The sequence below is a fragment of the Actinia tenebrosa genome, unplaced genomic scaffold (genome assembly GCF_029948245.1).
Source record: "Actinia tenebrosa isolate PJP-AT-01 unplaced genomic scaffold, QUT_ActTen_1.0 PGA_scaffold2__45_contigs__length_23673736, whole genome shotgun sequence".
Classification (NCBI taxonomy): Eukaryota; Metazoa; Cnidaria; class Anthozoa; order Actiniaria; family Actiniidae; genus Actinia; species Actinia tenebrosa.
Window position 1 is genome coordinate 10,397,082 of NW_028292579.1, and position 22,547 is coordinate 10,419,628.

A 22,547-nucleotide genomic window follows, 5' to 3' on the forward strand; every position below is an offset into this window, starting at 1 on the left:
ATCGTTTCGGCTACCTTTAATCCCCAACATAGCAGCAGTAAGGAAATCGTCGCGCAACATATAACAGAACACGGGTAATTCCCGCGGGGGACGCTAGTGCGTAAACACGGGTAATTCCCGGGCAATCCCAAATGGTGACCGCGAGTCCCCCTTACTGCTGCTGCAGTGCTTTATATAAAATTGCATAATGATCTAAGAATTTATTTTTGCTATTTTTTTCTTTTTTTTTTAATTTTATATTTTATTTTGTTCATAAAGTCATATATTCGAACTTCCATTTTTTAAAAGTGCTATAATTTTTTTACGTTTACATCAATCAGCTGTTGGAGTTTGATTGCACTGTATTAAAGTACAATATATTTGACAGTGTTAATTTCTTTAGCAACAACTATTTTAAGTTTAGATTTGATTTGTTTTACTATAGCATATCAATTCTTCTGTATTAGGACAAGAATAAGATTTGTTTTAATTGAAAAAAACTTCTCATCGCTTATCACCACCCCAAGTACAGTAGTCAGGCACAGCTTAACGGGGTCAAACTGAAAGCATGTGAAGGTGCCTTTGGCAGCCGCTATGCAGTCCATGTATGGCCCCCGAGCACAGTTCTAACCAGTTTGAATTAGTTAGGGTTGATTTGAGAGGAGGGAGGAAAAACCGGAGGACTGGGAAAACCGCTCGGAGTCAGAAAGGGGGGTGACTGGGATTCGAACCCCGGACCTTAGACGTGAGAGGCGAGTGTTTTACCACCACGCCATCCTGACTCCCCATAAATGAATGAACTCTTCTCAGAATTATGCTGCATGGGAGACTTATTAAACATAAAATTACATAAGAAGCTTGGAATTTGTGTCAATTTTTCCTTAATTTTCAAATTAGCCATCCAAGAAAATTTTGAGTGCTGCGGGTCATTTAAGTAATTTAGAAATATTGCGAACAAGAAAGCTCTTCAAAAACTTTCATTATGCTCATTATCCATGCTACCTTTTAGGGTTTGAAATGAGGTTGGTTTTTAAGAGCCTTTTCAATTGATGCTCCCACTGACCTCACACACACACACTATTTTTGATTTGCGTTGTATATTAATAAACGCGGTTTTTAAACTGTTGAAAAAACAAAAATGTCATAAACCATTATTAATTATAATAAATATTTACATTTTTATTTTTAGTGGCAAATCGTGTACTGGAAAGGGAACACCTATTGAATGGTAACTTGCTTCAGCTGGAGCCATGCTTTAAATTTACAGATGACATGGAGGTAAACAGAAATACATAACATAAAAAGGTTACATTGATTGGCAATGTTACCTTCTAAGACGGAGATGGTTTATTTGGAAAGAGGTTTTCCCATTAACTTTAAAAATGCCATTCCTTATTTCCTTTCATTAATTACCCATAACTGATAGTGCTTTACTTGCTCACCATGCTCACTAAAAACGCACTAATCTGCCCATGCCACCAATAAATCCATAGTAGTATAGGGAATGGGGGTTCCAGCGCAATCTCAACACGGGCAAGACCCGTGTCAAAAATCCACCTACGGAAACAACCCACTCCAAGTGGGGTTGGGGGCAACAGCGCAAATATGTTAGTCTATATATGGAGTGCGAAGATTGTAAAGAGTTTGTTTATGATTTCATTGTAAAGTGCTTGAAACCCAAGTTTGTACCTACTAAACCAAATAAGTATATTTGTTGTGGTAAGAAAATGCAAATAGAAGACGACACGTCAGCACAGTGTTACGAGTGCGGTAAAAATATTCGTAATGCCGTGCCTTGTGCTACCAGGGAACAATATTATTCCAACGGAGGTCGTAAGAAGACGCCATACAAAAGAATAAAATACTTTAGGGACTGGATGAGTCATATCCAAGGTTATCAACCGGTATATTTAGACAACGAAGTAAAGAAGAAAATCATAGACCATTTAGAAGAGCCAACCCCACAAAGTCTACGGAAAACGCTGAAAAAATTAAAACTAGGAAAATATTATAAAGCTATTCCTTATCTTTTATCTGAAATTACCGGTAAGTCTATTACCGAGGTTTCTGATATGACAAAAGCCGAGTGGATGTTTTGTCAGCTGGATAAGGATATTCCTTATTACCCTGACGTAATCTATGAAATATTTTACAAAATTGACCCCAACCATCCCCTGTTAGGATGGATTCCAAGAAGATAGTGGACGATTACGTCATATGTTTTCAGCCAATCAAAACCTTCACAATTTTCTTTCACATTTGTGAAAACGTTTCACATTTGTGAAATAGATTTGTGAAATTAATTTGCATATGGACCAGACAGCCGGCGTTCAATATGTAAATAGAATCCTGTCACGCTCTTTTCAAAGCAGATGTTTACTGAGCGAGTTTTCTTTGAAGCTCTTCTTTCGCTTCTTGGTAGATCTTTTTGCGAGATTCCTCGGAAAGATCTTTTACGACTGTTTTTTTATTCCTTATGTCCGCCTTTAGTTTCTCGTATTTGTCTTCTTCGGCCAGAATAAGCGAGAATTCTACGTCGTCTATCTTTCTGTCACGCAGAGCCTTTGAGACAAGATCGGTAATTGTATTTACTTTAGCCCTTGACAGAGCTATTGTCGTGTCATGCTTGGATATTTTGCTTGACAACTGTTTCATAATACCCGTAGCAACAGCAGAAATAATACCACAGGCTGCCCCAACGCCGGCCAAAGGAACTCCAACAATTATTCCCGGTCCAGTAAGCAAAGTAGCAACGCCAGAGCCCGTTAACACAACAGTTATGGATCCTGAAGTTATCGCAATCTTATGTAGCGTACTCCGGGCTCTGACGTACTTTTTTCGGAATTTTTCGTAGTGTTTTGTCTGCCCTTCCAAGTAAGCCAGGATTAAATTTACTTTATTGAGCCTGAAATTCTCCGCGTTTTGTTCGTTGGGTGTAGTATAGGGAATATCTGGGTACATTTTAGGTGCTGATGGTATAACATCCATTATATATACTAATGTACGACGCTTTTGGGAATGATATACAGGAGCAGCCACATCACAATAATCGAGATTACTGGAATTGGAGGGCCTTTAGGAAGATGTTTCCGCATGCAGACCCTAGTAAGTTCGAAAGGAGGCCTGATGGGATTTACTTTAAAGGCTCTAGGATGTACAGCAATGAGGATTTGAAACCTACGCTGGTCGATCAGATAGACAATCAACTGAAGAATTCTGGTTATATCGAACATAAACCCGTGCAAGGTTGGTCAAAGGAATTATTGCTTGGTACCGGTACTTATCCGATACCCGCAGTTTCATTTGATAAACACCCAAGCTTGGACCTAACGCTGAACATGCGGATTTCTAACAAGCATTCCTTTCCGTTAAAGGTGCGGGATATCTTCAAAGACGTACCCATTATTCATACCACCGCTAAGGAATCTCATGAATGGTTAAGTGGTCCTAACATGCGTTATTGGCCGCAGCAACTAAACTTTGCAGTTTGGTGTGCCACTAGCGGCTGTGGTGTAAGCGCAAGCTTGATGAAGAATTCAATATTTATGTTTCACTTCCACTTTACCGTCCGAAGAATACTGCATGAGATGGGTGTTATTGCGCTGCCGGGAGATGCCACGTTTTATCCAAGAGATAATAAATACAACGTTTCTGCTTACGACCGACTTTGTAAGGAGTTTGGTGTTGTAGGGAAGGATTTTAGATGCACTGTCGGTGCTAACAATGGCTTGGGGCATATTTGGGCTTATTGGGGGATTGGTGGGCACGAGCTAAGCAACAGGGAAGTTCATGCATTGAATCTACGGTGGAACACTGGGTATCATAAGGAAACTCACGACAGTAGCACCTTCTTTGAACCAAATGCCAAAACCACTAAGGAAGTCAGAGACGGACCTCTGTTCAAAGACGAGGGCGGTAAGTATGCAGGGGCTAACCCGCTGATTATCAAGATTACCAACGACGAGCAAACGAAGCAATACTTTAATTTCATACCCCCAGAAGGTAAAGGACTAACCAAAGCCGGCCTTGCCCGTTTGAACCGCAGCATAGAAGCTTACGTGTATTCCATCCTTGGAGCTCAGGTAAACACCCGATCGAGTATAGTGGGGAATACCGGCGCCGCAGAAGAGACGCGAGCCGAAGCCTTGATCTTATTCGAAAGTTCGATCTTGGAGGGCGACATTAGCAAGGGCGTACAGCGTTACCAACTAGCCATACAAAATTCTAAGGCCCGACTGGACTACGCAGTAGCCCCGGGTTGTTGGTTAATGCCTAGTAATTTATCTATAAATACTGGTTCTGTAGTAGGATACAACAACAAACTTCAACGAGCTACTAAGGATATGAAGTTTGGGGTGAACGACGTGAACTCTGACACTCTTAGGAACATCCCCCATTTCGTGGAGAAGTCAAAAAAGTCGCATGAAACGAAGCTACCCGTAGTTAAGAAACCATCAAAGAAGGCTCTACCTGCGATACCTGAGGAATATGACCATAACTTACTAAAAGCCGGCTTAGCCGCTGCAAGCATTAGTCTGAGCTATTATATATGGCGATGAACAACCCCTACGTAGCTGGAGTAGATTGCGTTTATACGACTTACACAGGCGAGAAAAAATACACCCAAGCATCTTGGGTTGATGTCACGGGCATGTCTGTGAATTTGAACTACTCGGGAAAGAAGTTAATCCTTTGTAGTATTTGCATTGGCACGAGCAGTCATGCTAACGTGGGATTTAGGTTCCTGGATGAGAATGGTATACTACAGCCTATGCACGCAAAAACGAATAATAGAGAGCCCACGCATTTTTCCGTAGAGCCCAACCCTAACAGCACTGAGAATCTATCCGTTTGGACTTTCCATATGGTCGCCGACTGCCATGGGATGGTAAAATTACAAATGCGTGTAGACGATACGGGAATCGTCACCGTGAATAGCATACATGACCAAAGAGACCAGCCCTATAATCACGCTACCATTAGCACTCTTACGGTATTAAGTATATGAATCCACATGTAAAGGAAACCCATCATGTTTTCCATTTAGACCAAAAGGAATATGGCGAAAAGAATGAGTGGATTGACATCGGAATGTGGGTTGAAGTCGGTGGCTTGGGATTAATAATATGCACTATTAGCATTAACACGGGTAATGGTGCAAACGTGGGGTTTAGGCTCGTCGACGAGAATAACCACCCATTACCATCATACAGAAAAAAAGTTAACAATAGAAGCCCGACCCATTTTTCGTCGGAGCCCCCTCCGCTAAGCGGAGAAGACTTAACGCCGGTTACTTTTCATATGATAGCCAACTGCCAATATGCCAAGCTGCAAATTCTCCCCCACGATGGCAACGTAAGGATAAATTACGCCGGCGGCGCTGCCACCCCCGACAAGCCCTGGAATCATAAGCCCATTTCTACTATGAGTGTCCTACCCCTGATACCGCATTATCAAGGCGGTGCGAATACTATCTTTACTTATCCCCAGTCGAGAACGCCTCGGGCGACCGACGACGATAAGCCACCAGTAACGTACAAGGATAAGATTAACCCCTCATCTTCTTCAAAAGTACCACTCCGATAGCAACAACTAATATCCAAATGTTGTTACCCACGAACTTTAACAATTCACCTCCTGCCTTTAAGACCAAGGAAACAACAGAACCAAGCAGCCCTGGAATACTGGCTGCCATCTTTTTTCCCAAGTCTGTTAGGCCATTGCCTAACTTCTTCACACCAGCTCCTATAGCTTTAAGGGCAGATATGATTACCCCTACGACGCTTGAAACGGCGACTGCAAATGCTAAAGGTACCCCATACTTCAAGAGAGCCCTTTTTACCTTTTCCTTGGTGGTAAGCCCCAACTCCTTTTCCAGGTTGTCCTTTTGAGCTTGTAATTCCGCGACTCTTTCCTGAAGGGCTTCTAATTCCTTTTGTGCTGCCTCCCTTTCTTCCTCGGTACGAGTTTGGTCATTGATTATTTCCTGCTGCCGCTCTATTTGCCCCTCCAGGTCTTCGATGGCCTGATCTCTTTGCCGGATTTGTTCTTCCTTAGTGTTAATTTCGGCAACCAACCGCCGCCGTTCCTCTAAAGAGCCAGTTATGGTGGTACGTAAGTTCTTAGCATCTTCCTTACTTATGTCTAGGTCTTGTAGGGTGAGATCAAATGCTTTTTCGGCCTGGTTCATTCGACGTTCAGCATCGTCTCTTTGTTCTCTAAGTTCTATTATTCTTTGGTTTTTATCGTCAAGTTCTCTCTTTTGAGCATCAAGGAGTAGTCGGTTTTGTCGCATATAATCTGCTTCCCTTTCTTCCAACGTTTCTTGTAGTCCCTCGACGCGCTTTTCTAGCGCGACCTTTTCATTCAGGATTTGCAGCCTTTCTAACATGCTTCTAGTGGCACGCTGGAAGCCTTTTAATCTCGCCACGTCACCCCTAACGTCACCATTCTCATCAAAGAGGTTTTGCGGTTTCGTCCAGCGGTCTTTATCAGGAAATCTTAGGTCTTGAACGCTTATGAGGACTTTGTTTTCGCGTTCTGTGAGTTTTACGTCGTCAGCATCAAAGTTGTCGTAGCGCTGCGTTAGCTCTTGCGTTGCCCACTCTACGGTTTCCCGCGCGGCTGCTTCCGGCTCGCCCATGTTTTGAAGCTCTATGCGCTCACGCGGAAACAAGTACTCGCGTGCTTTGGGATGTCTTAGGGCCTTTACAATCCTATCCCTTAGGGAATCGTCGACTTGTTGGGTGGGAAGCAGCGGTTCTTCATCACCGTCGTTAATGTCAGCCTGACCTTCCTCAGTGGTGGGATCGAAGTCGGGGTCTGTTCCTTCTACTTCCATTATATATGATAAGCTCAAAGTTAAATCCAAACATATTACCTAAGCAGGTTGGTGGGCTGAAAGCAGAGCGCACCTTTCATCGGGTTACATTCACGCCTTCTAGCGCAAAGCCAGGGGAGACGCTGTATGTAGGCGTGCCCCGTCTAACGGATAACCTAGTATTGGTTCCCGGTACCTTGGCACTAAGGTTTGACCTAGCGGTGCAACCAAGTACCGCAGACAAGCGCTATGCCGTCAATAACGTGGGCAGGAACCTTGTCTCTAAGATGAGAATCAAGTTCGCCGGGGAATCCCTTTTGGACTTAAATAGGTACGACCTGTTCACCACGTATAAGGATCTGTGGTTGACGACCTTTGACCGTGCACAGAAAGTAGAGCAGGGAATTGGAAGCGTTATGCTTCGTAAGCTTCGCAGCGATACCGACCCGGCGCCTACGGACTCCAGCGGAGCAACCGCAGTAGAAGACGCGACGAGGGTAGTAACTGCGTACGGTACCAAATACGTTATCCCTTTGGACTTTGAAGTAATTACGAACCATGGCGTGTACTACCCCAGACAGTTATCCGAGTTACAGTTTGAAGTAACCTTGGCAGACACTACGAACGTCATAGGAGGAATGGACAGCGCAATTAGCGGGGCTGTCGATCCTTATTCTATCACTAACTTAGAGCTACAGTACGAAACCGTGTACAGCGAAGAGCTGGCCCGTAGCGCCGGCATGGAATACAGCTCCGGGAAGGCATTCCTTTACGACCACGTAGTGATGTATAAGACGTTTAGCTTCCTGGATAAGACGGATGAGGTTATTAACCAAAGTATTAACCTCCCCCGAAGAAGTCTCACGGGGTTGATGCTGGTGTTTGCCAAACCCTACGAGGCTGGTAAGCGCGACTCCGAAGCCTTTCACAACCCCAACATTACTAACGTCGGTGTGAATATCAACGGAGTTCCAAACAAGGTCTACTCGCAGGGAATAAAGCCCGCAGACGTGTACAGGGAGGCAATGCGCAAGTTTGGCGACCAAATTAGCCCCGAGGAATTCTTTAATGATAAGTATGCGTTATGGATTGACATGCGCACCATTAACGACGAAGACCTACATGGCCAGGGTTTACGTCTAGTAAATACGCAGGATGGTATAACATTGGAAATCAAGCGCACCAAGAATGCCTCCGCTGGCGACGGTGACAAAATAAACTGCTACGTCTTCGTCGTGTCTGACGCGCAACTGAGCGTAGAAATGAATCAGCTAAAGAGCGTTGCCTATTGATTAAAAAAAAAAAAAATATCCCTTACGTATAATATGCTTCGCGTATTCGAAAACAACGAAACCAAACTGCAATGCATAGTGCAAGGCGATAAACTATACTTCAAAGCAAAGGAAGTGGCGCTGGCATTGGGTTACGAACGTCCAAAAGATGCAATTAAGGTGCATGTTCGTGAAAAATATAAGGTAAAGCTTAGCGAACTTAGAGTGGAGGTGAATCGCCTCCCCTCGTATTCACAGCCTAATTCCCTGTACGTAACCGAATCTGGGTTGTATCAACTAATATTTAGCTCTAAGATGCCAACGGCAGAGACATTCCAGGATTGGGTCCTCGAGGACGTTCTTCCCGCATTGAGAAAGACAGGTAAGTATGAAATAGGAAGGCGGTTCGATAGTCCTAACAAGTTAGTCTTTAAGATCGAGAATGAGTTTGACCTGCATAAGAAAGTCGTGGACTACATACGTCGGTTCCACCCTATCCTATTGCTTGCACCAGGTCTTGGAGAATTACAGGACTCGGACTCCAAAAGGATAGTATGTTGGCAGAAAGGTTACCAGGCAGGTCAGCCTGACATCTTAGTTCTTAATGCACATAAAAAATATAATGGGTTATGCTTGGAGTTGAAGACACCTAAGGGTAACGGCGTATTATCCCCTAAACAAGAGGCGTTACTAGCGCAATACGAGGTAAATGGTTATTTAACTATGGTGTGCAACGATTACGACCTTATCTGCAGGGAAATTGACTATTACGCGGAAGGCATTCGGGTACCTTGTCCTTGGTGTGTTAAGGCTTTTAAGACGCAGGAGACGCTGCAGACCCACCAAAGGATATTTCATAGGTATAATGATCATTGAACAAACGCACTGGTGTAATCTGACCGTGGGTCAAACTTACAAAATAAAAAATTATGTCATGTTTGAAGATATCAACCGATTGAGGTTAATCTTGACGCATGACAATGAAGAGAGCACTTTATGGGCACCTGACTGCGTGCGGTATGTCCTTCAAGGTGAGGAATACACACACATAAGAAGTTATGGTAAAGTGAACGGTCGATGGAAGTTTGACATCGAACGCCGCACCGACGCTAATCCATTATGTGATTAAGCGACCAATAAATTAATGCTCCGCCTACGAATGCGCAGGTGTGAGCGACGACTTTTTTTCTCCGCTATGCTTGATCGATATTTCAGGCAAGTCCCTCGCACAGTACGAGCATTTACCTGTTACGTATTCGCGCACGAGACCGATAGCTTGACATAGGCCCAGCGCTCCAAGGGAATAACGTGCTACGATTAACAAGTTCGACATATATTAAGGGATATTAACTATTTTTTCTCACCTGCAAATGTTCATTTCGATCTTTTCTTGATGTATGAGCTATCAATGTCATAGGCGTTGATAAGAGGAAATTCCTCACTTGCTGGGAAAACCTCTTCGCAAACGGGGCACATGATTATACCATGCTTGCCTATTGCGTAATTATACGCGATACTAGCAGCCATGAGCACAGGTAGACCTATAAGGATAGCGTTCACAATCGTTTCAGATGACATATATATTAATTAATTAAACCATTTTTGGGTGGCTTTGTCCTTTGCATTTTGTTCGGCGGCCTTCTTAAAGACGCCTATGTAATGTAAGAAGGTCCTGGCTGCCGTGGGGTCATACAGGCATTGCCAAATATGTTGGTCTGACCGGCAACAGCCGCAGCGACTGCAAGTATCATCCCAGTAATCCCTGTTTTCCCAAGGAACGCCTTCGTATTTGTCAAAGTTCATAAAGTGAACGTCAATCACCCTTTTTTTACGCTGTTAACCTAGCCGCGGTACCTATGGGGCAGCAGCGGCTGGCTACATTGCCGTGGTCTTCGCAGCTGACATCAGAGAGATCGTAAGATAAACAACGGTGAATATGCCAGTCGTCGGTGATGCTCCGTTGACATCGAATGCATCGATCCTTGAGGCAGACACGATGTTGGGTATGGTAATCTAATGCGTGGTACTCATGATCTTATTACAAAGGAACACGTTAGGGTTTTCTCTTCCTTAAGGCAGACCTTATTTTTGAGGTGGTAGGTCAATCCTTGCTTGCTACTGAAAGTACGCTGACAGGTTTCGCATTGCATGCTATATAGAGTCTTTATTCTTATATAAATTATAAAAGAAATAATAAGGGGTAATTTGGAACTTATTTGTAGGCGTCAGCTAAGGTTCTCTGTGCTTTAGGATCTGCGGGGCACCAATGCCCAACGAAGGATCCTTCAGGGAATACCTTGTCACAATGAAGGCAGGTGTATTTTTTACATGGTTTGGGGGTCGTAATGCAGTCGGCAGGTAGTTCGCACGTAATACAGTCCATATATTAAAATGAGAACTGTATTCTATGGAGGGTATCGCATGAAATCCTTAATGGACTCCTTAGCCCAGCCCGCCATTGTCAACAACGCACCAAACCTCTCCGCGCGCTTCAGACCGCACATTTCATCGTACAATTCCTGCACGCGCTCTTTTAACCGGTCTATCTCCTCCCTTTGCATTTCTATGGTGTCTCTTTTATCTTTTGCGTCGGCGGTAATCCTTCTTACTGCTTCCACTGGGTCCATCGTATATATAATGAACCATATTCCCTGCAATGCTCTGATAGTAGGACCCACCGGCTGCGGTAAAACGCAGTTCGTGGTAGAGCAGCTATTAGGACCCTTTAGATACCGCTTTGACTACATAGTGCTATTATGCCCCACCTACGTGAACAACCGCACCTGGACGGGTATAGGAGTGAAAGACGACGACTTCTTCGTAGATATTTTAGACCCTAACGAGTTATCCAGCCATTTGAAGTTCTGGCACAAGCAATTCCCTAAAGATACGCAGACTTTACTCATACTGGATGATATTGCCTGTGGGGACGACGTAAAAAAGCGCACCTCCGAATTAGTGAAGCTCGCTTTCAGCGGCAGACACGACAATATCAGCGTTTGGTTGCTTTCCCAGCAGCTTACCAGTGTCTCTAAACCCTTTAGGGAAAACATAGGCTCTCTCGTAGTATTTTATACACCCAGTAAGTCTGACCTGGAAACCATCTTAAGCGACTATGGGGGTGAGATATCCAAGGAACAGTTACACGAATACATGCGGCATTTAAAGACGCACCAACATTCCAAGATGATCTTCTCTTTGAGGTTTCCGTATTCCATTAACATATATGGAGATTGAGCAGCTCTTAGATGAAGTCCCCACACAGTTAGATGAAAGTAACCTCAAGGAACAACTTAACATTCTTGTGTCTTCTGGGAAGTGCAAGGAAATGATAGGCAAGGAACTCACCCATGAGCAGGTTAATAAGTTGTCAGAAGAGGAGGTTAAGAAGTTCCATAAGAGGTACGAGGCCGCCCTCGCAAGTAAGACCACGGACGCCGTAGCAGACTCCGCTATCCGACTTGCGACTAAATTGCTTGGACTTGCGCTGCCCATAGACGACGTGGAGCAACTGCGGAAGGACATGAGCGAGGACTATGTCATTGCCCAAGAACTTAAGATAACCTGCGGGTGGTTGTCTTTGAAGTGCGGTAAGTTAATGGCAGTCGCCTCTGCGGCTTTGCACGTGGCTCAGCACGTCGACTTGAAGGAGGTACTAGGTTCCTTTGGAACATCTTGGAAGGACTTCAAGAAGGACAGAGAAGTCGAAAAGGTCTTCCAGGCGGCACTTGCTGATGATCAAGTCGCCTCAAGTACTTAGTCAAGTCGTTGTCAAGTCACCTCAAGTACTTAGTTAAGTCGTCCTTAAGTCATTCTCAAGTACTTAGTCAAGTCGTCCTTAAGTCATTCTCAAGTACTTAGTTAAGTCGTCATTAAGTCATTCTCAAGTACTTAGTCAAGTCGTCCTTAAGTCATTCTCAAGTACTTAGTCAAGTCGTTGTCAAGTCATTGCCAAGTCATTGTCAAGTCGTCATCAAGTTACTTGTCAAGTCCTTCAAGTCCCTTAATATAAGATGAGTGACACCGAAGAACAACCAGAAAAGTCTCCCGTAGAAGATACCAAGATTACCAAGGCTAAATCTCCAGGCAGAGTCGCTGCCGGAAAGAAGCTCGCGGAGATGAATAAAAAGAACAAAGCCAAAAAAGAAGAAAAGGTGGAGGAAAAAGAAGAGGAATCCTTCATTAATCCTGGGTACGTCATTGGCGCGTTAGGAGTTGCTATAGCAGCAGGCAGCCTTTACTTACAATGGCGGGCAACGACAAAGGTAGAACCGCCAACGTATCGCGCACCTGTGGAGGTTAAAAAAAGTAAGATCCCTGAAATGGAGTAGATTTATCACCACGTACCGTGGCGACCTAGATTTTCCTTCTCGCTTTGTAATATAATGTCGACCGCGTTGCTGAAAACTGTTGAAGAAGCAGCTATTATTACTTCTATTGTTGCGGGTATTGGTTGGGTAGGTAAGAAAGTGCTCAAAGAAGACTTTACTGAAGACCCAAGCAAGAGCTTCGCTAATTTTGCTAAGATGACCGCTGCCGTAGGCGGGGCTATCATGCTAAAGGATTACCTACGAAAGGAAAAGTACCTACCTAACATATAATGGTTAGCTTAGTCGCAGGCGGAGTCATTGCAGCTTTAGCATTTACAGGGGCTAATTATGGTGGTCAGTATTTGGATAGATTAGTTAGAGGTGACAAAAGCGGAGAATTAACCGCTGAGAGGAAAAGACACGACTTAGCGCTGGAGAAATATCAGCGAGACGTTGCAGCTTGGAATGAAAAAAGACAAGCCTACAGGGATTGGTTGGACAAGAACTACCAAGATAAGATGCAGGCGGATAAGAACTTTGAAAATACAGACTACGCCTTTAAACTCTATGCACAGGTGCACCCCGCGGCATCGACGGGGTCGGTGCCCCTTAGAATGAGAAAGCCCCAGTTTAAGAATTACTACCAGCCTTCTAAGAAACAAAAAGACAATGAGCTGGTATTTGTAGGAGTTTCAGGGCTGGCAGGAGGCGTAGCTTTGGCGTATTTTGCTTGACGCGAAGCATGAGCGTCTAATATATAATGATCGTCTTTTTGGAAAGCGACAAGAATAACTTTACCACTTATTTGAATCCCCCCATCAAAGCCTATAAGGTTCGGCTGGTTAGTTGCTCTTTGTACAATTCTTGGTATAATTTAGTTAATGGTATGGTCACCGTGCATAAGGGGTCTAACAATTACCAAGGCGTAATGCTACCCGATGGACATTACACACCAATCACCCTTGCTAAGGAGCTCGCCAAGCGCGGTTATACTCTCACCACAGGATTGCCACATGAAATGACCTTCAAACATAATATTCCTAACAATTTCTCGGTAACCCTAGGAAAATACGACGCATTGGGATCTTTACTATGTGTCTCAGGCAAGACGATTACCAACACAGCCATACCTGTGAAATGGAAAGTCGCATCCTCTTACGAAGTCTATTGCGATTTGGTTCATAGTTACAACAATGGAGAAAAGTCTTCTCTTATGTCCAAGTTTCTGCCCCAAGGTAATCCATTTGACCTGGTAGAATACACTCCCATTTCTTTAAGCTATGATTTGTCTAATTTGGTAGAAAGCATAAACATCACCATTAAGGTGGACGGAGAGACGGTGGATTTTAACGGACGTAAGATCAATCTTGTCCTATCCTTCGCTTGAATCAAATTTATATAATGGGCCGCGTAGAGGACAAACTCAAAAGGATTTACTATGGGCCGGAAGGCTATTGGAGAGGAGCGTCAGCTATCAAGAAACTCGCGACCGCGGCCAGGGTATCAGACGAAACAGCTAAGAACTGGTTGAAAAAACAAACCCTCTGGCAGGTTTATCTTCCCGTGCCTAAGTACATTCCCAGGCCCAGCTTCACCGTAAATACCCCCAATGAAGTTCATCAGGCGGATTTGCTTTTCTTACCGCACGACAAGGTGAGAAAAAAGACCTATAGGTACGCTTTGACCGTAGTTGATGTCGCAAGCAGATACAAGGACGCCGAACCCATAACCAGCAAGGATTCTGGGGAAGTCGCAGAAGCCCTAGGTAGGATTTATAAGCGCACCTTGAAATGGCCCAAGCTGCTGCAAGTGGATGCGGGGACAGAGTTTATGGGCGTGGTTACTAAGACCCTGAAAGACCACGACACCAAGATTAGGAGAGCTGAGGCAGAGTACCACAGGGGTCAGAGCATCGTCGAAAGATTCAATAAGACTCTAGCTGAGCGTCTCTTTGGATACCAGTATTGGAAAGAGCTGGAAGATCCCTCCAAACGCAACAGGGAATGGACTCAGAGGCTCCCTCAGGTCGTCGCGGCTTTGAACAACGAGGCGGCCAGGGCTACGGGAATGAAACCCAAGGATGTCATAAAAAAGAAACACGTGGAACACAAGTCCTTCGTCAGAAGTTCGAGGGCGGTCTTCCCCCAGGAAAAGAGATTAGGTGATGTCACGGTTCGATATCTCTATGAGCCGGGTGAATTAGAAGGAGGATCCAAAAGAGCTACGGATCCTAATTGGTCTTTGGAAACTTACCAGATCCGAAGCGTAATAGCTAAGAAGGGTCAGCCCATTCTGTATCATCTTCACGATGGTCCCACGCGTGGGTTCGTCAAAGAAGAACTGCTTATCGTGTGATGTCCGAATGCTATCGTATGCACTCCGTCATCACACATCCATCGCTTACCGTCAAATGCAGACAGCGACACCTTCTCCTGCGTGACGTTATGTATCTGATGACCATAGCTGCGCAGGCTGTTCATTTTATGTCGCTGTTCCTTACGCGTACGCAGGACCTTTAAGTAGGAATCGTGGGTTATGTCCTTCTTAACCACGTATCTTTTTACGCCTTTAGCTTTCTTTTCTACACCGTCCAGCTTTAGCACGCTGTACATCTTGGGTTTCAGCCCCACGTATTCCACGATGGGTTTTCCTTTCATCTCGTCCTTCATTTTCCCGATTACTTTCTTGTTTTTAGGGGAGTAAAGAAAGTGGTCGCGTGGGTAATCGCTGGTGTCGTATTCATCGATGTCGGGAACACAGTCTTCGTAAATGTCTTCCGTCTGCACCTCTAGTATCAAGGAATCGGTGTCGGTGTATAAGAGGCGGCACTTATCACCGTATTTCGGTTTTAGCTTGTCGTAGTAAAACTCATACATGAGCAGCTTTGATAGGTCTAACACTGTAAACCCCGTGTATACGGGCTTGTTTAGTAAGAGGTTTGCCCTTTTCATGTGAATCACGTAGAAGTTCAGCATTTCTACGTATCTAACGAAGCCTGGCTGTGACACGTATGCTTCTGCTTCCTCTCTGGTGCTGACTATCTTTATGCTTACGCGCTTGCGGATGTTCTCCATTGTCTTTCCGAATACGCTGTTGTTCATCAGTTTGAAGAGGTTTTTCTCGAAGTCATTTTTCGCTGCGGTACGCTTTTGCGTGTTAAAGTCAATGTAGGGGCGCATCCAGGGTTCCTGCGTGAATTTTAGGACTCTGTGGATCTTCTCTACACGCATTCCGTGTCGCACGTAGAACTGCAGGTTGCGGTAATGTACCACATACTTCTTCTTATCCATCAGGTTCATAGTTAGTTTCCTGTACGGTTTGTAACCAGGGCACATTTGCTTTTGCAGCGGACTTAGCTGCTTAAATGGTATCTCTATCGCTTCTGGTGCTAAGGGGAACTCATTGTGTTCGTCGTGCAGGCGCTCTGGGTACTCCAGATCCACTTCTAAGACGTAACCCTTGTCTTCCTCCTTTCCTACCTGCATGTAGAAGTCTATCGGCTTCACTGGATCCCATTCGAAGTCTCTCACAGGTAGGTACTGTGACATTGCCCAACCATAAAGGTTATTCGCATCCAGGTAGTAAATGTATGTGGTTGGTTTCTCTGGGTCGTGCTCTACTAAGGGGTTGTTTGCGCGGGCGTAACGTCGGCTGGGTCCGCATACGCCGCCACGAATACCGTCTTCCATAAACCGATACATGTCGTACTCCGTTAGGAGATCCAACTGCGCATTTGTCTTCTTTAACAAAGCACTCCAGCTGAGCCCAGGAGCCGTGTAGAAATTAGCGGGATCCAATCCGTAATATTCCATAGCCATCTTTCTGAAGCTTTGGAAAACATCTGCAAGCAGCACTACGTCAGACCTTAGGTAGATGTCGTGGTAGTCACCCATGTTCTCACAGGAGTACTTTTCCCACACGTCTAACGCATGCTGGTACTCCTCATCCTTTATACCAGACTCGTTTAGGATGTTGTAGAAGCGATCTTTGGGTGGTAGGGACTCTTTGAATCGATCCCAGGAATCCATGTATTCGTATGGGTAGACTCCTTTCCTTTCCGCGCCATATTGACTGGAAATGGGAAAGTTGGTGTTATACTTTACGAGGTTTGCTAAGGAGTCCGCCATAAACTGCTGCGAATCTAAGAACTTTAGCTTACCCACAGTTACGGACATGTAGCGCTCTTTGTTGTTGGGTATGCATTTGACGTCGGAGCCGTCTGTTCCTTGTAGTAGCAAATGGGAGTCGTAACCGCGGAGGTTGTGAAAGAACACCGGAATCTCCATGTCTGGATCTACTTTGAAGTTTATATTACATTTCCAATGAGCCGCTCCTCTGTATTTACCCGTGATGTGGCAGTGATCTCTAACCTTATCCACATAGAAATCCTCAATAAATGCTTTGTGGCAGTGAATGCAATGCGTGGAGGGCTTTCCCGGCTTCTCACCCTTCTTAGCATACTTCCCGCATTTAAAATGAGCTTCTCCTAAATACTTTCCATCTTCATCCCACGCTTTCTTGGCTCGTCTTCCAAACTGGAGAAGCGTATGTTGACAAATGTGGCATTTTTTTGCCTTGTTAAAAGCCTCCTGGTTCTCTTTGGTAAATTCCATCTTCTTTGGACGTCTTAATTGTTCTCTAATCTCCCCCTCCTCTTCTCGCAATGCTTCTAGAAACTCATTAGCTGCGTTCTTACCTCGGTAAATCACAGGAGGGTTTGCTTTACCGTCTGATCTGACTACTATGTAACCAAAGGAGCAGATCTCGTGTAATCCCACCTTATTCGTGGCACCACTTTTCTGCTCTTCCTTAGTTATCAACGCTTCAAAGTCTGCATATATCACGTAAGGCACCTGCATCTGCTTTTGATGGTCTGCGTAGGATAGGTTCTTATCTGTGGGCATCTGGATCCGTTGCGCCACTTCTTCGACTCCGCGGCAGATCTCATCGTGTTTCTTTAGGGTATTTAAGGATGTAAATGACAGCAAGCAGCAGTCGCAGAAGTACTTTTTACCTTTGTGCTTAGTATGTCTGTAGAATAGTCTGCTAATGTGTTTAACCCATGAGTAGTGTCCACCGTGGTAGAATAAATGTACGCGCTCTCCTTTACTTTTTGACAGAACTAACGGTACTATCGTCTGCTCTCTGACTCCGTAAACGTTAATTGCTAGATCGTTTATTTCCTCAAATATGGGGATGTCTATCAACTGCATGGGAAATTCCACACCATCCCACTCTAAATCATCTGTGGGATACTTACTTGTCCTACAGGGATCCTTATCTACTGGATACAGTGCAGACCTGATTGCCCACATAAAGCATCGATTGTCTTCATTCTTCACGTTTACAATAGCCTTCTTCCTTTCTACCCACGTTGGTAGCGGTACGTAACTCCCCCCTCGTATGGGTACGTACCTGGCTATACTTATCTCTATTCCTTCAACCTCCTCTACTGTCCAACCCGATCCTTCTTTCGTGTAGTTAGACAGCGACTCCATTATTGCTTCTAAGGCTTCACTGAGTGACCTATCCAGATTCGTGGATTCTAATATCACTAACGACTTTGATCGCAACATTGCTGTCGTCATTACCTCGTCTTTTGACAAACTTACTTCTACCATTATGCTCGCTTTCAGGGCTCCTAATTCTTCTATACCTTTTCGGAGAGTCCTTTTAACCTTCCTTTCTGACTGACGCCAAAACTGTCTAACGTCAATCTCACCGTTACCGGGTATTGACACCGTGCTGAAGTTGCTTTGGGATTCCATCTATATAATAGGAAATATTTTATACCTAATACCAAGCACTTTTTAGGTCGTCGTAGTCGTACTCACAGTCCTGACAATGCCAAAACAATTTAACCTTAGTCTCAAACTTCTTACCACATCCACAATCATAACTGCTCATACACTTCGTCTTCATTTTCAAATGCTTTTTCAAATCCGCTTCTTTCTTAAAAGTTCTCTTACAATCTTCGCACTCCATATATAGACTAACATATTTGCGCTGTTGCCCCCAACCCCACTTGGAGTGGGTTGTTTCCGTAGGTGGATTTTTGACACGGGTCTTGCCCGTGTTGAGATTGCGCTGGAACCCCCATTCCCTATACTACTATCCATGCACCTATTTATTTATCCATCCATCCATCACCCACCTGCCTATCAATCCATCCATCCATCCCATCCATCCATCCATCCATCCATCCGTCCATCCGTCCATCCGTCCATCCATCCATCCATCCATCCATCCATCCATCCATCCATCCCCTATCATGGCGGAAGGACGCGATTTTAACTCTCTCGTCGAAACTGATTTAAAATCAAATTTACCACTCAAACTAGAAAGCGACCGCGGTAAGCAAAGGATAAAATGGCTTGGTGAGTTCGAAGATTTAAAGGAATTTGCGAATTCAAGCCTTAAACTTAGTGGAAATTGGTCTTTTACGAGCAATAACGGAGGATTCCATGTTCTTAAGTCCGACACTGTAACTCTGTGTTTCTACCCAAACACGAAAACCTTGAATGTTCAGGGAGCGAAACAGGAATCAATGAAGGAAAAGATTATATCTTTTATTTCTGAGGACAGCGAGGAACAAAATGGAAACTGTAATGTAGAATCAAGTCCCGAATCAAGTTCTGAATCAGAAGATGAATCTGAAGAAGAAGAAGAAGAAGACAAAGATGGCGTCGAGGAGGGACAAAAGAAGACCGAAGAATATGTTTCAAGTCAACCGAAACACGATGATATTCAAGTTCTTTTCTCAAGTATTAAGCCTCCCACTGGGGATAATCAATGCCCTGACTGCCAGAAAAACGCCAAAGATATCGAGGACTTGAAACGAAGACTACAAACTATCGAAAGAAGATTTATGGAGTCAAATACTCCTTCCTATGAGGTTCTTCAAGCAAAATTCCAAATGCTTCAAGAAGAAAGAAACAATCTTTTATCATTATTATACTCGTCCAGATATTCAGCTCCAATCCAAAATTGGAATACTCCTCCATGTCCAATGTTTAACAGAACGTCCGTATATCACTCTGACGAAGCTAACTTTAATGGAAGCACTCTTAATTCACAACCCAAGAAGCAGAAAGTTGCACAACAACGCAAAGAACGACAGACAACCAGAGAGATGAACCAAAACTCCGTTCAAAACGAAAATCAAAATAACGAACCCTCTAAAATACCCGAAGTATTCGTTATTGGCGACTCAATGCTAAAATACATCCAAGGAGATAAACTGTCAAGAGATCAAAAAGTCAAATGTATGTCGTATGCTGGTGCCACAGTGGAGGACACTGAGGATTTCATCAAACCTTCCATAAGGAAAAAGCCTAAGAAAGTGATAATACACTGCGGAACGAATAATTTGAACAGCGACAAACCTAAGGTGATCAAGAACAAGCTTATTAAATTAATTGAGAACGTTAAGAAGGAAAGTTCAAGTACTGAAATAGCCTTTTCCTCCATTATACGTCGAAAGAACAATCAAGTAATTAATAACAACGTAAATCAGGTAAACCAACTATTGAAGAAATATTGCGAATGCAATAACATAAGTTTTATTTGCAACGACAATATTGACGATAGTTTTCTCAATAGAGGAGGTATCCATCTAAATCGTCAGGGGGTAATTAAGCTAGCTTCGAACTTTAGGAATCATATTAATAATCATTGATTTAATCAAGTTGTCAGTGCATTACCACATTGTTCATTTTCAAAGCTCTTCCAGACTAACGGTTTTAAAATGGGAATCTTAAATATAAATAGTTTAAGAAAACATATCGATGAGCTCAGAATTGTTATGTCCAATGACATCTTAGATATATTAGCCATTAACGAAACTAAATTAGATAGTAATGACTGTGATTCTCAGTTTTCCATCCCTGGATACGCGCTGATACGTCGAGATAGGAATAAACATGGAGGTGGAGTTTGTTTTTATATTCGTGACTCAATTAGTTTTCGTAGGAAAAAGAACCTAGAGGATGATGAATTGGAAATAATAATTATTGAGATTAGAAAGCCGAATTCTAGTCCCTTTCTCGTAATAACATGGTATCGACCTCCGAAACTACCTTTAGATTTCTTTGATAAATTCGTAAACGTTCTTCATATTATAGAAGATAAATACAAAGAAATTTACATTTTGGGGGATTTAAATTGTGATCTGCTTTCTAATCCCCCTGAGTTGCATACTTCACGGCTCAATGATATACTTGATGAATTTCAATTGGAGCAAATAATCAACGAGCCAACTAGGGTTACGAAAAAGACAGAGTCCTTAATCGACCATGTAATATCAAATTGTAAGAATAATATTATTCAGTCTGGAGTTTATGCACTATCTATTAGTGACCATTATTTGGCTTTCGCCATCAGGAAAATTGGTATCCCAAGAGGAAGACCTAAAATTATTGAAACGAGAAATTTTAAAAATTTTGACTGTGAAGACTTTGAAAATGACCTTAAAAACACTGTTTGGCCACTCTTCGAGCAACTAAAAAACGTGGACGAAGCATGGGCAAGCTGGAAAAAAATCTTCTTAAAAACTATTGATAAGCACGCTCCCACTAGGTTGATAAAAGTGCGCAACAAACCCTCTCCCTGGATAAATGCTAATGTTAAACAGGAAATGCATAACAGGGACTTCCTAAAGAAAAAGGCCACGAAGTCTAATGACCCAGAAGACTTGTCTAAGTATAGAAAGATGAGGAATTTTGTTAATCAATTAGTTACTAAGACGAAAAAGAAATTTTATCAAGATCAAATTGAAAAACACTCTCGTGACACCAAGAAAACTTGGAAGACAATAAATAATATCAGGGGCAAGAGATCACAAAATGTTGAAATCAGCGAAATTAGTCAGACTGTGCAAAATACTGTTACTAATCCAAAGGATGTAGCAAATGTCCTTAACACTTATTTCACAGAAATTGCCGGTAAATTAGCTTCAGAAATAAATTCTAAACGTGCCAGTAATGTAAATTTCGCTGATTATGTTAAAAAAGTAGACCATGTGTTTACTTTTCGTTTGATCGATTCCTCTAGAGTACTTGAGCTTCTGCAAGGTATTAATACTGCTAAAGCAACTGGTCTTGATAAAATTCCAAATATTATTCTAAAAGCAGCGGCTCCTCATATCTGTAATTCATTAACTACCCTTTTTAACCTTTCGATTAAAACAAATATTTTTCCGTCGGAATGGAAAGTGGCTAAAGTCACCCCCATTTTTAAATCTGGTGAACAAGATGACCCAGGCAACTATAGACCTATTTCAGTTACTTCTGCTATCTCCCGCCTTTTTGAAAAACTAATCTGTGAGCAGCTGATTTCATATCTTGACGAACATAATTTACTAGATACCCATCAGTCGGGCTTTAGACCTTATCACTCAACTTTAACTGCGCTTTTAGATCTAACAAATGAATGGTACTTCAATATAGACAGGAAAATGATCAATGGTGTGATATTTTTAGACCTTAAGAAGGCATTTGACACCGTTGATCATAGTATATCGTTAGCAAAACTAGAATATTATGGGTTTAACGCCACAGTCCGACAGTGGTTTCAGTCATATTTGACTGGCAGATCGCAACAGTGTTCAATCAATGGAGTACTTTCCGAAGCCCGTCCCATCTCTTTTGGTATACCTCAGGGGACAATTTTGGGCCCAGTTCTCTTTTTAATCTACATTAATGATCTACCGCGTTGCCTCGACTATAGTACAACTAGGCTTTATGCTGATGATACGACTTTATCATTTTCTGACTGTGGAATTAATAACCTGAATAATCAAATGGAAATCGACTTACAACATGTAGCTTCTTGGCTCTGTGCCAACAAACTCACTTTGAATGCTGTAAAGTCAGAATTTATGTTAATTGGTTCCCGTCAAAGAATTTCTACTTTAGATGACACAGACTTATGTCTGACTATAGACAGTACCGCGTTAAAACGATCTAAAGAAACAAAATGTCTCGGCGTCTATATTGATGAAAATCTGACTTGGCGTTTTCATGTTGAGCACATTAAAAAGAAGATTGCATGTAACCTAAGCACGTTAAAGAAAATTAAGCCAATTTTAAGTAGGCCCTATCTAATCAAAATCTATAAGAACGTAATTGAGCCTTACTTTAACTATTGCTGTTTAGTTTGGGACAGTAT

At 43.1% G+C, this 22,547-nt stretch overlaps 1 protein-coding gene across 1 annotated transcript in view; it reads left to right on the forward strand.

The window, feature by feature from the left end:
* Nucleotides 1–22,547, forward strand: part of LOC116299449 (uncharacterized) — a 34,659-nt gene that overhangs the window by 1,402 nt on the left and 10,710 nt on the right. Inside the window, exon 2 of the mRNA XM_089034048.1 lies at nt 1,169–1,257. Coding sequence (XP_088890174.1) covers nt 1,169–1,257 — 89 coding nt within the window. The remainder of the gene's footprint in view (nt 1–1,168; nt 1,258–22,547) is intronic.